Source organism: Leucoraja erinacea, chromosome 2 (assembly GCF_028641065.1).
Source record: "Leucoraja erinacea ecotype New England chromosome 2, Leri_hhj_1, whole genome shotgun sequence".
NCBI classification, from domain to species: Eukaryota; Metazoa; Chordata; class Chondrichthyes; order Rajiformes; family Rajidae; genus Leucoraja; species Leucoraja erinaceus.
This window is the reverse complement of record NC_073378.1, coordinates 27,172,598-27,185,566: the sequence shown is the minus strand read 5'-3', so window position 1 is coordinate 27,185,566 and position 12,969 is coordinate 27,172,598. Positions and strand designations below refer to the sequence as shown.

General features: G+C 45.4%; 1 protein-coding gene across 4 annotated transcripts in view; it reads right to left on the bottom strand.

Annotated features, from left to right (window-relative positions):
- prpf4bb (pre-mRNA processing factor 4Bb) overlaps positions 1-12,969 on the bottom strand; it is a 71,666-nt gene that overhangs the window by 22,413 nt on the left and 36,284 nt on the right. For all 4 annotated transcript variants that reach the window (XM_055653688.1, XM_055653698.1, XM_055653712.1 and 1 more), the window contains exons 7-10: positions 11,237-11,310; positions 9,003-9,093; positions 6,263-6,410; positions 5,177-5,314 (exon numbers count right to left, since the gene is read on the bottom strand). In XM_055653688.1, coding sequence (XP_055509663.1) covers positions 5,177-5,314; positions 6,263-6,410; positions 9,003-9,093; positions 11,237-11,310 — 451 coding nt within the window. The remainder of the gene's footprint in view (positions 1-5,176; positions 5,315-6,262; positions 6,411-9,002; positions 9,094-11,236; positions 11,311-12,969) is intronic.

Here is a 12,969-nt window from a genome sequence, read left to right as displayed (position 1 = left end):
CCTGTTCCTGCTCTCGCCAGCACGGGGAACTGGAAGCAAACCGGAGATAACAACCCTGGAGGTCCTGCTTTTCAACATTTTTCCGAGCTCTCTAAAGTCACGCTGCAGAATATTCATCCCCTTCTTTCCGACATCGTTTGTGCCGACGAACTGGATCTAACATCTTCAAAGGCTAGTTGGGAGGAAAGCCTTCTATATATACACTACTGTTCTCTTAAAGTTAGGCCCTCGCTAATACAATTTAAAATACTGCATAGACTTTATTACTCAAAGTCTAAATTGAATAAGATCTTCCCAAATGTCTCTCCTATTTGTGATAAATGTTTCCTCCAAGAAGCAACTCATAACCCATTCTTTTGCTTCCTGTGCAAAATTACAAAACTTCTGGAGGGGAATTTTTGATATCTTTTCTAACATACTTAAAATAAAATTGGACCCCGACATAAACTTGATCACACTAGGTATGTCAGAAGCCTATTCTGAGCTAACACAATTTCAAAGACGTTTCGTTAACTATGGCCTGATAACGGCGAAAAAACGAATACTTAGATTTTGGAAACAGACAACAGTCCCTACAGTGAAGATGTGGATCACAAACATGTTCGAGACACTACATTTGGAAAACATTAGGCTTGTCTTGGCGGAAAAACCATATCAATTTCTCAAGACATGGACAACCTTCACCGAATTCTTACAACAATAGCATGGCGCAACACAAATTTAAATTTAAATCCGATCCCGGGCTGGGTGAGGTGGACGAGGGGGGGGTGAGGGGGGTGAGGGGCAGGTATACCTCCACCTTTCTTTTTCTCTTTTCTTATCTTTATTTTTTTTGGTCACACTGCTTTGGTAGTTTAGGGGTCTTTCCTTTGTTCTTTTGTTGAGCTATCTTTTCACTTCTCACTTTTTCCCTTTCTTGTTCTCTTTCTTTGTTCTTTTTTCATTTTCAGGTTAAAAAGTTTAAAATGAAGCTGTACAATAATTGTATTATCTGTACAATTGTACAATTCCTCGTCTCCGTTCTAAATGGCTTGCGCCTTATTCTTAAACTGTGGCCCCTGGTTCTGGACTCCCCCAACATCGGGAACATGTTTCCTGCCTCTAGCGTGTCCAAACCCTTAACAATCTTATATGTTTCAATGAGATCCCCTGTCATCCTTCTAAACTCCAGAGTGTACAAGCCCAGCCGCTCCATTCTCTCCGCATGACAGTCCCGCCATCCCGGGAATTAACCATGGTTGGCATGGACATTGTGGGTCGAAGGACCTGTTCCTGTGCTGTACTGTTCTATGCTCCATGTAAAGTTTCTTGGAAACTCAACCACAGCAAAGCACATGCGGTGGGTGAGTATTGGCTTGCCCATATCTACTGCAACGCTACAATCAGGATCGGACTCTCAGCATGCATAGAGTCATACAGCACGGAAACTGGCCCTTCGGCCCAACTCATCATTGCTCACCAAGATTCCCCCTATCTAAGATGGTTACATTTGCCCGTGTTTGGCCCATACTGAAAAGACTAGACCCTTTCCCACCCCAACCTACACTTCACACCCACTCACAGCCTGACCCCAATCATCACTTCACACCTACTTAAAGCAAGACTCCAATCTGAATAGATTGGACTCTTCCCCACTCGCCCCTCTCCACATCACACCCAATTACCCACACCCTCCGTGCTGCACGACATCACTTCTCCATAATCAACAATAAAAATAAAGGAGGTGTGGAGGCTGTTCAGTAGACAGAAAAGCCGGAAATCTCCAGGACCGCTCTACCCCCTCTACCCTCAAGCTCTGTGCCGAACAACACAGACATTTTCAACCAGTCCCTGCAAACCTGTACTGTCCCTGCCTGCTTCAAAGTATCCACTATTGTCCCATTACCCAAAAAGGCAAGGATTACTAGTCTTAATGACTACAGGCTGTCGCACTGACCTCTGTACTCATGAAGACCCTTGAAAGGCTTGGCTGGCCAAGCTGAAAAATATCACGAACCCCCTGCTGGACATTCTGCAGTTTGGCCAATAGATCAGTGGATGACGCAGTCAACCTGGGCCTGCACTTCATCCTCCAGCATCTAGACCGCCAGGGGACCTATGCAAGGATTTTGTTTGTTGATTTTAGCTCTGCATTCAACACCATTGTGCCAGAGCTACTACACTCCAAACTTTCCGAGTTGACTGTGCCTGAACCCCTCAGTCAGTGGATCACCAGCTTCCTGACAGACAGGAAGCAGCATGTGAGGTTGGGAAAGCGCATCTCGGACCCGCAAATCCTCAGCATTGGAGCACCGCAAGGCTGCGTACTCTCCCCTCTCCTCTACTCTCCCTACACCAACGACTGCACCTCCACTGACTCCTCTGTCAAGCTTCTCAAGTTTGCGGATGACACAACCTTGATTGGACTGATCCAGGATGGGGAGGAATCTGCCTGCAGACAGGAAGTGACACAGCTGGCGTCCTGGTGCCATCGCAACCATATAACCATATAACAATTACAGCACGGAAACGGGCCATATCGGCCCTTCAAGTCCGTGCCGAACACTTATTTTCCTCTAGTCCCATCTACCTGCACAACCTGGAGCTCAATGCCCTGAAGACAGTGGAATTGATGTAGACTTTAGAAGAGCTCCCGCTCCCCTCACCCCATTCACCATCAACAACACCACAGTCACATCTGTGGAGTCTTTTAAGTTCCTGCGAACCATCATCTCCAAGGACCTTAAATGGGGGGCTACCATCAACTCCAGTCAAAAAGTAAGTAAGTTTATAGGCCAAGTATTCACATACAAGGAATGTGCCTTGGTGCTCCACCCACAAGTAACAACATGACATACAGTGACAGTTACAAATGACTCAGAAAACACTAAACATTAATAATAATAAAACATTAATGATAAAGCACCATTGATCAAACATGTGAACCAACAAAATACCAGATCAAAGGGAGGCTACAGATTTTTGGCTGTTGCGTAGAGCAACTACTCGTGGATAAAAACTGTTTTTATGTCTGGCTGTGGCAGCTTTGGCAATCCGGACTCGCCTTCCAGAGGGAAGTGATTCAAAGAGTTTGAGGCCAGGGTGAGAGTGGTCAGAGATGATCTTGCTCCACTCCTTCTTCCCCACCCCCCTCTTTTAAAGGACTTACCGTACACTGTGCTTTTTAGCTTCTTAATTACAGCGTCATCCTTCCTGTTCATCAGGGCGTGTGTCTGTATCACATTGGCTTTGCACTGTGTGAATTTCACTGACAGCGCTCCCCCCGCTTGCCCTGTCCCCCACGTGCGTGCGTGTTCCACTCTGACAGTCGCCGTTCCAGTTGCCGGTTTTTCAGGCGACTGCCGGCAATTTGACAGTCACAGGCAGTCGCCTGAAAAATCGCCTAAGTGGCACAGGCCCAATACATGCTTTTAGTCTGGTTCAGTTTAGTTTAGAGATACGCTTTGGAAACATGGCCTTCGACCCACCAAGCCAGCACCGGCCAGCGATCCTTGCACATTAACACTATCCTACACACACAATTTTACATTTACACCAAGCCAATTAACCTACAAACCTGTACGTCCTTGGAGTGTGGGAGGAAACCGAAGTTCTCGGAGAAAACCCATGCAGGTCACGGGGAGAACATACAAATCCATGCAGACCTCACCCGGGTCTCAGGCATTGTGAGGCAGCAACTCTACCGCGGGTCACTGTACAGCTAAGTCTACTCTAAGAAGATTCATAAAATCAGCTTGCAGTTGGCAGTTTAAGAAAACAGGGGAAAAACATTTATATTTGGTGGGTTAGCTGAGGGAGGAAATAATTAACTGGAGCCAAACAGAGCCAGGGAATTGTGCTTGTCATCGAACAGGGACAAAACCGAACACTTATCACCCAACAGAATGCTGGCTTGTTCTCTGTGGACAAGAGGTGATTTTAATGAAGCATAATGCCAACATTGAAGTTAATATTCCAACCATCTTATAGAAACTTACAAAATTCTTAAGGGGTTGGACAGGCTAGATGCAGGAAGATTGCTCCCGATGTAAGGGAAGTGCAGGACAAGGGGTCACAGCTTAAGGATAAGGGGGAAATACTTTAAAACCGAGATGAGAAGAACTGTTTTCACACAGAGAGTGGTGAATCTCTGGAACTCTCTGCCACAGAGGGTAGTCGAGGCCAGTTCATTGGCTATATTTAAGAGGGAGTTAGATGTGGCAGTTGTGGCTAAGGGGATCAGGGGGTATGGAGAGAATGCACGTACGGGATACTGAGTTAGATGATCAGCCATGATCATATTGAATGGCGGTGCAGGCTCGAAGGGCCGAATGGCCTACTCCTGCACCTAATTTCTATGTTTCTATGTAACCATATTAAAGGAAAGCCAATTCCTCGATTCACCTTTCTGAACTCTCCCCGAGAAAGCATGGTACCAGAATGGCACACTGTCGGTATGTCAAGGAGGACTCTCTACCCAGTCCATCATCGGCTCTGACCTCCCTACCATCGAGGGGATCTATCGCAGTCGCTGCCTCAAAAAGGCTGGCAGCATCAAGGACCCACACCATCCTGGTCACTCACTCATCTCCCCGCTGCCTTCAGGTAGAAGGTACAGGAGCCTGAAGACTGCAACGTCCAGGTTCAGAAATAGCTGCTTCCCCACTGCCATCAGGCTATTAAACTCAACTGAAACAAATCTCTGAACATTAATAGACCATTAACTGCTTTTGTGCACTTTATCTGCTTATTTATCGATGTGTGTATATGTTTATATAGTGGTATATGGACACACTGATCTGTTCTGTATTCATGCCTACTATATTCTGTTGTGCTGAAGCAAAGCAAGAATTTCATTGTCCTATCAGGGACACACAACAATAAACTCTCTTGACTTGACTCCTTCCGATTAATTTGACTGCTTGCATGCCTCGTTGTCACCTTCCCTTCCCCTCAGCTAACAATGAGCCATTCTACATTTCCTCGATCATCGTCTGCTTTGATCTGCAGTTTTCACACCTTACCTTTCCATATCTCTAATCTCCCCCTCCCCTGACTCTCAGTCTGAAGAAGAGTGTCCACCCGAAAGGTCACCCGTTCCTTCTCTCCAGAGATGCTGCCTGTCCCGCTGAGTTACTCCAGCATCTTGTGTCCATCGCAGGGGATTTACATTCAGAGTTACTCGGCAGCTAGTTACCTCAGAGGTTCAAAGACCAAGCAGAGATGTTGCTTGTGGTAGAAATGCCTGAAGAGCCTCAGGCAGTGGAACTTGTCATCTGGATCGGCATCGTTCAGCTTCTTCAGGAACTCCAGCTCCTTCAACCCCGTCTTCTGCCTGTCACACAAACACAATCAACCTTACTTAGGCTCGGAAGGAGAAAGCTGGACGCCAGTAACGTGAGAAACATTGCTTTGCTGCTGTCGACCCCGGTAATGATTTATGTTAAGGTTTATTATTGTCACGTGTACTGTGGTACAGTGAAAAGCTATGCTTTGCATGCTCTCCAAAAAGCCCTGTCCCACTGTATGACTTCATTCAAGAGTTCTCCCGAGTTTGCCCTGATTCGAACTCGGAAATTTACGGTAATGGCTGCTCGTCGGTACTCGGGGCTCTCGCGTACATTTTTCAACATGTTGAAATATCTTCACGAGTCTTCCCGAGCTTACCGCGTTTCTTGAGTACCTGCCGTTAGCGTTACAAACCGCAAAGAGACGTCCCGAGCTCCAACGTACATTCTACGTGCTTCCACGAGTTTTAAAACTCGGGAGAGCTCTTGATTGAACTCGTATAGTGGGACAGGGCTTAAACAGATCGGATAGTACTCTACGGGCACCTTTTAGGCTGGCTTGATTTACCAGCTTTTAGTATAGCCTGCAAGTGAAGCGGTACACATACCCCAGTTTGCATTGACGGCACCGAAGTAGAGATGGTTGAAAACCTCCAATTCCCAGGAGTCAATATCACCAAGAACATCTCCTGGACCACCCATATTGAAGCTATGACCAAGAAAGCACACCAACGCCTCTACTTCCTTGGAAGGCTTAGGAAGTTCGGCATGTCCCCAACAACTCTCACAAACTTCTACAGATGCGCCAAAGAAAGCGTTTTATCGGGATACATCACGGTTTGAGGAACGGCTCCATCCAAGACCGCAAGGAATTGCAGAGAATTGTGGACGCAGCCCAGACCATCGCACAAACCAACCTCCCTTCCATTGGCTCCATTTACACCTCACGCTGGTCCGATCAATAGGAGAATAGCTGCAGCCGAGAGTTGACTTACATGAGCTCGTTGTTTCTGATGATTTTCACTGCCACCTCCTGGCTGGCTCTGGCCATATCTCTGGCACGTACAACGTTACTGAAGACTCCCTGCCCAGTGTAACCATATACACTGTAACGCTTATCCAGAACCTCCCCAATATTCACTCCTGAAAAATAAACACACACTCATTAACAATGATTCTAACTTGAACAGTTATATTATACGTGCTGAAAAAAACATACACAAAATGAAGGAGTAACTCAGCGGGTCAGGCAGCATCTGTGGAGAACATGGATAGGTGACGTTTCACAGAGTGCTGGAGTAACTCAGCGGGTCAGGCAGCATCTGTGGAGAACAAGGATAGGCGGGGTGCTTTATTTTGAAGTGTGGGTGGAATCTCATGTAGATTCCAGATTAAAGGAGATGCTCAACCGCCAGTTGCCAGAAAATTGGTGGTGGACCTGAACTACAGGTGAACAACAGAGGAGGATGCCTGAACTTTGGTGCCTTCCCTCACAGTGGGAAACTTTGGTTCCGCTGTGTGGGGATGTCTATTTAAAGACTATCGTGTTCTGTGCTCTTTTTTATTCGTATGGCTGTATGGAGACCACACATTTCACTGGACCAATTGGTACATGTGACAAATAAATGTCTCTTGTCTCTCTTGAATTTGAAGAACAAGGCCTCCTTTTAGAAAATCCAAATATAATAGTCATATAGCACAGGAACAGGCTCTTAGGCCCAACTTGCCCATGCTGACCAAGATACAGTAGACCCATATGTTTCTAGAAATCAGCGTCTACAGTTCCTTTGTACACAACCCCCCTAAATCTTTCCTATCCATGTAGCATTGCCTCGCACATCATCCCAAAAATATAGTGTTGTATTGCCTCCCACTATGCCTTACAGATCAGCCGACCTGGGGTTACTGAACATCCCGCGGTCTAGGCATAAGCTCAGGGGTGACCACGCCTTTGCGGTTGCAGCTCCTAGACTGTGGAACAGAATCCCTCTTCCCATCAGAACTGTCCCCTCCATCGACTTCTTTAAGTCGAGAATTAAAACTCATCTTTACTCTCAAGCATTTCTTGACGTCCTCTAAGGGAGGGCTATATGTATGTATTATGTATGTACTTAATCTATGAACCACTGTTGTATAACGTTAGTACCTCCACCCAATGTAAAGCACTTTGGCCAACGAGAGTTGCTTTTTTAAATGTGCTATAGAAATAAAAGTGACTTGACTTGACTTTAGTTGTTTAATTTAGTCCAGTTTTGTTGAGTTTATTGTCACGTGTACTGAGGTACAGGACTTGACTTTCTTTAAAAAAGGAGTCCAAAATGCGCCACATTTCTGGTGCGCTCTCTCCAGATACCTCAGAATTGCTTGCAGTCAGTACTTTGAATGCAACATAAGTAATGAACATTATAATGTAATTAAGCATTATCTGTTATACTAATGTATAACAGGATAGGAACTGCAGATGCTGGTTGATGCCGAAGATGGACACAAAATGCTGGAGAAACGCAGCGGGTCGGGCAGCATCTCTGGAGAAAAAGAATAGGTGACGTTTTGGGTCTGAAGAAGGGTTCCGAGATGCTGCCTGACCCCCACCAGAGTTACTCCAGCGCAGTGTCCATCTCTGGTAATGCTTAATTAAGTTGTTTACTAGACATATACTAACCAAAGCACAAGAACGTTAGCACACAACAAAAAGCTTTTCACTGTACCTCGGTACACATGACAACTGAACTGAGGGGGAAACAGATAGGGTGAATGTGCAGAGTTTTTCACGCAGGGTAGGGAAATCAAGTTGACAGGGGTAAGATTTAATAGGAACCTGAGGGGCAACTATTTCACTCAGATAGTCTGTGGTATGTAGAACAAGGTGCAAGTGGTAGTAGTTGAGGCTGGTGCTGCAAGAACAGCTTAAAGAAAATTGAACAGGTATATGGATAAGAAAGGTTTAAATTGTTACAGACAGTAGACAATAGATGCAGGAAAAGGCCATTCAGCCCTTCGAGCCAGCACCGCCATTCAATATGATCATGGCTGATCATCCATATATATAGAAACACCAGGGATATGAGCCAATGGGACATCTTGCTCAGCATGGATGAGTAGTGCCGAAGGGCCTGTTTCCGTTCTGTACGTCTCCTTAACCCTCAACCAGTTCAGAACGTCCAAGGTATGAAGCAACAGACCTGATTATGTGGTTAAAGTACAGGATACACCTTTATATTAAACCTTCCCATGCCATTCGATAGTTAAAGGCTTTGAGGTGAAACTGACAAATGAAATTGAATTGAAAGATACAGCGTGGAAACAGGCCCTTCAGCCCAACGAGGCCATGCCAACCATTAATTGTTCACACGGGGTTGTATGTTATCCCACTTTCCCATCCATTCCCTACAAACCAGCAATTTACCAGAAAACCAGAGCACCCGGAGCAAACAGGGAGAACGTGCATACGGCACTCAGACAGCACCCGAGGTCATGATCGAACCCGGGTCTCTGGTGCTGTGAGTCAGCAACTCTACTGCTGCACCACCGTTGAAACTCTGCTGGCTGCATTTCTTCCGAAGAAGGGTCTCGATCCGAAATGTCACCTATTCCTTCTCTCCAGAGATGCTGCCTGTCCCGCTGAGTTACCCCAGCCGTTTGTGGCTATCGCCTTGCATTTCTTCCGACGAGTAAATCAGGAAGGCGTCACATACACAAGAACTCATTGTACACACTGTATACACAAATACTCACTATAATATCCTTCTGCGTCGGTCCAGTTATCCCTGAGATTGGGATTTTCTTTGAAATCCTTCCCAAAGCCTGCCGCTCTCAAATGGGCACTCTGGAAACAAATGCACAGACCAGATTTCTAAATATGTATATTAACAATAAACAATATCCTGTGTGTAAAGAGCCAGTAAGCAAAACAGTCAACATATATTTGAAACAATAACAACCAATTGATTAAAAAAATGACTGTCATAAAACAGCATTGCAATTTTTTTATTATATGCATTTGCAGTAAAAAACAAGTCAGACACCTAGTCCCCTCAGGGTGGAAACATCAATGACAAGAGGGCATGGCTTTAAGCTGAGAAGAGCAGAGTTTTAAGGAGATGTGCGGGGCAGGTTTTTTTAACACAGAGGGTGGTGGGTGCCTGGAACGCGCTGCCAGGGGTGGTGGTGGAGGCAGGTATGATAGTGGGATTTAAGATGATTTTAGATAGGCACATGGATCGCTGCTGGCAAATTCATTTCACTGCACCTTATGTGCCAGTGACGAATAAAACTTGACTTGACTTCACTTGACATGCGGGGAGTGGATCATGTGCGGGCAGAGGAGTCAGTTTATCTTGGTATTATGTTGGAAACAGACATTGTAGGCTGAAGCACCCGATCCCGCGTTGCACTTTTCTAGATACACAAGGAGCTACAGGTTTACAAATAATGACGGGTCAGGCAGCATCTGTGGAGAACATGGATAGGTGACGTTTCACAGAGTGCTGGAGTAACTCAGCGGGTCAGGCAGCATCTCTGGAGAACGTGGATAGGTGACGTTTCACAGAGTGCTGGAGCAACTCTGCAGGTTAGGCAGCATCTGTGGAGAACATGGATAGGTGGGGTACTTTATTTTGAAGCGTGGGTGGAATCTCATGTAGATTCCAGATTAAAGGAGATGCTCAACTGCCAGTTGCCAGAAATCTGGTGGTGGACCTGAACTACAGGTGAACAACAGAGGACGACAGAGGAGGATGCCTGAACTTTGATGCCTTCCCTCTCAGTGGGAAACTTTGGTTCCGCTGTGTGGGGATGTCTATGTTAAAGACTATCGTGTTCTGTGCTCTTTTTTAATCGTATGGCTGTATGGAGACCACACATTTCACTGTACCAGTTGGTACATGTGACAAATAAATGTCTCTTGTCTCTCTTGAATTTGAAGAACAAGGTCTCCTTTTAGAAAATCCAAATATAATAGTCATACAGCACGGGAACAGGCTCTTAGGCCCAACTTGCCCATGCTGACCAAGATACAGTAGACCCATATCTTTCTAGAAATCAGCATCTGCAGTTCCTTCTCTACAGTTCCTTTGTACACAACCCCCCTAAATCTTTCCTATCCATGTAGCATTGCCTCCCACATCATCCCAAAAATATATTGTTGTATTGCCTCCCACTATGCCTCACAGATCAGCCGACCTGGGGTTACTGAACATCCCGCAGTCTAGGCATAAGCTCAGGGGCGACCGCGCCTTTGCTGTTGCAGCTCCTAGACTGTGGAACAGAATCCCTCTTCCCATCAGAAATGTCCCCTCCATCGACTCCTTTAAGTCGAGAATTAAAACTCATCTTTACTCTCAAGCCTTTCTTGACGTCCTCTGAGGGAGGGCTATATGTATGTATTATGTATGTACTTAATCTATGAACCACTGTTGTATAATGTCAGTACCTCCACCAATGTAAAGCACTTTGGCCAATGAGAGTTGTTTTTTAAATTTGCTATAGAAATAAGTGACAACGACTTTCTCTGGAGAAAAAGAATAGGTGACGTTTTGGGTCTGAAGAAGGTTCCAAGATGCTGCCTGACCTCCACCAGAGTTACTCCAGCGCAGTGTCCATCTCTGGTAAAACTGTAGATAAACACAAAAATCTGGAGTAACTCAGCAGGTCAGGCAGCATCTCTGGAGAACATGGATAGGTGACGGTTCACAGAGTGCTGGAGTAACTCAGCGAGTCAGGCAGCATCTGTGGAGAGCATGGATAGGTGACGTTTCACAGAGTGCTGGAGTAACTCAGCAGGTCAGGCAGCATCTCTGGAGAACATGGATAGGTGATTTTTCAGATCGAGACCCCACGTTTAGTTGAGTTTATTGTCACGTGCAATAAGGCACGGTGAAAAGCTTTTCCATGATCCACATTCTACGGCAAACTAAAAAGTCACCAACAGTCTTTAATATACAACCTTTATAAAGATAGAGTATACGTACATCAAAATAAGCAGCAAACATGTCATCAGATTCTGTAAACATATCTGGAACAGTTGGCTTCTTCAGAGCAGCTCCTGCATGAAATAATTAACTCATTTCAGTGACTATTGTTCAAAACTTTAAAGTATAAACATTTCATCAATGGACTTCATCAATGGACATGAGAAACACGATCCTATACAAGTTCACATGATAGGAGCAGATTTATGCCATTCGGCCCATCAAGTCTACTACGCCATTCAATCATGGCTGATCTATCTCTCAACCCCATTCTCCTGCCTTGGAAACATAGATAAATAGGTGCAGGAGTCGGCCATTCAGCCCTTCGAGCCAACACCACCATTTAATATGATCATATCCCTTGATTCCTTTAACCCCAATAGCTAAATCTAACTCTCTTGAAAACATCCTTCTAAATTCCAGTGAATACAAACACAGTCGACCCATTCTTTAATCATATGTCAGTCCCGCCATCCCGAGAATTAACCTCATAAACCTACGCTGCACTCCCTCAATAGCAATAATGTCCTTCCTCAAATTAGGAGACCATAATTGCACACAATACTCCAGGTGCGGTCTAACCAGGGCCCTGAACAACTGCATTAGGACCTCCTTGCTCCTAAACTCAAAACCTCTCACAATGAAGGCCAACATGCCATTAGCTTTCTTCACTGCCTGCGGTACCTGCATGCTTACTTTCAGTGACTGATGTACAAGGACACCCAGGTCTCGTTGCACCTGCTCTCTTCCTAATCTGACACCATTCAGATAATAATCTGCCTTCCTGTTCTTGCCACCAAAGTGGATTACCTCACATTTATCGACATTATATATCCACTCACTCAACCTCACCCTGCAGCCTCATAGCATCCTCATCACAGCTCACACTGCCACCCTGCAAACCTGGAGATGTCACATTTAATTCCCTCGTCTGAATCGTTAATATATCGTAAACAACTGGGGCCCCAGCACCGAGCCTTGCGGTATCCCATTAGTCACTGCCTGCCATTCTGAAAAGGACCCGTTAATTCCTACTCTTTGTCTCCTGTCTACCAACCAGTTCTCTATCCATGTCAAACCCTACCCCAATACCATGTGCTCTAATTTTGCACACTAATCTCTTGTGTGGGACTGTCAAAGGCTTTTTAAAACTCCAGATACACCACATCCACTGGCTCTCCCTTACCCATTCTACTTGTTACATCCTCAAAAAATTCCTGAAGATTAGTCAAGCATGATTTCCCCCATCATAAATCCATGCTGACTTTGACCGATCCTGTCACGGCTTTGCAAATGCGCTGCTATAACATCTTTAATAACCTTCTCCCTTCGCCCCATAACCCCCGACATCCGTACTAATCAAGATATATTAATAGTATTGGCAACAATCAATTAAACCATAGAAATTGAAAATTAAAATAACTTTAATTTGTACGCTTGCACCCGACCAAGATGAGCACCATCCAACAAACAAGCAGACAGAAATACACCATCTTCCCATGCTCAATGGCTCCAATCCATCCACACTTCACGCTGCCTCGGGAAAGCAGCCAACATAATAGAAACATAGAAAAATAGGTGCAGGAGGGGACCATTCAGCCCCTCGAGCCAGCACCGCCATTCATTGTGATCATGGCTGATCGTCCCCTATCAATAACCCGTGCCTGCCTTCTCCCCATATCCCTTGACTCCACTAGCCCCTAGAGCTCTATCTAACTCTCTCTTAAATCCAT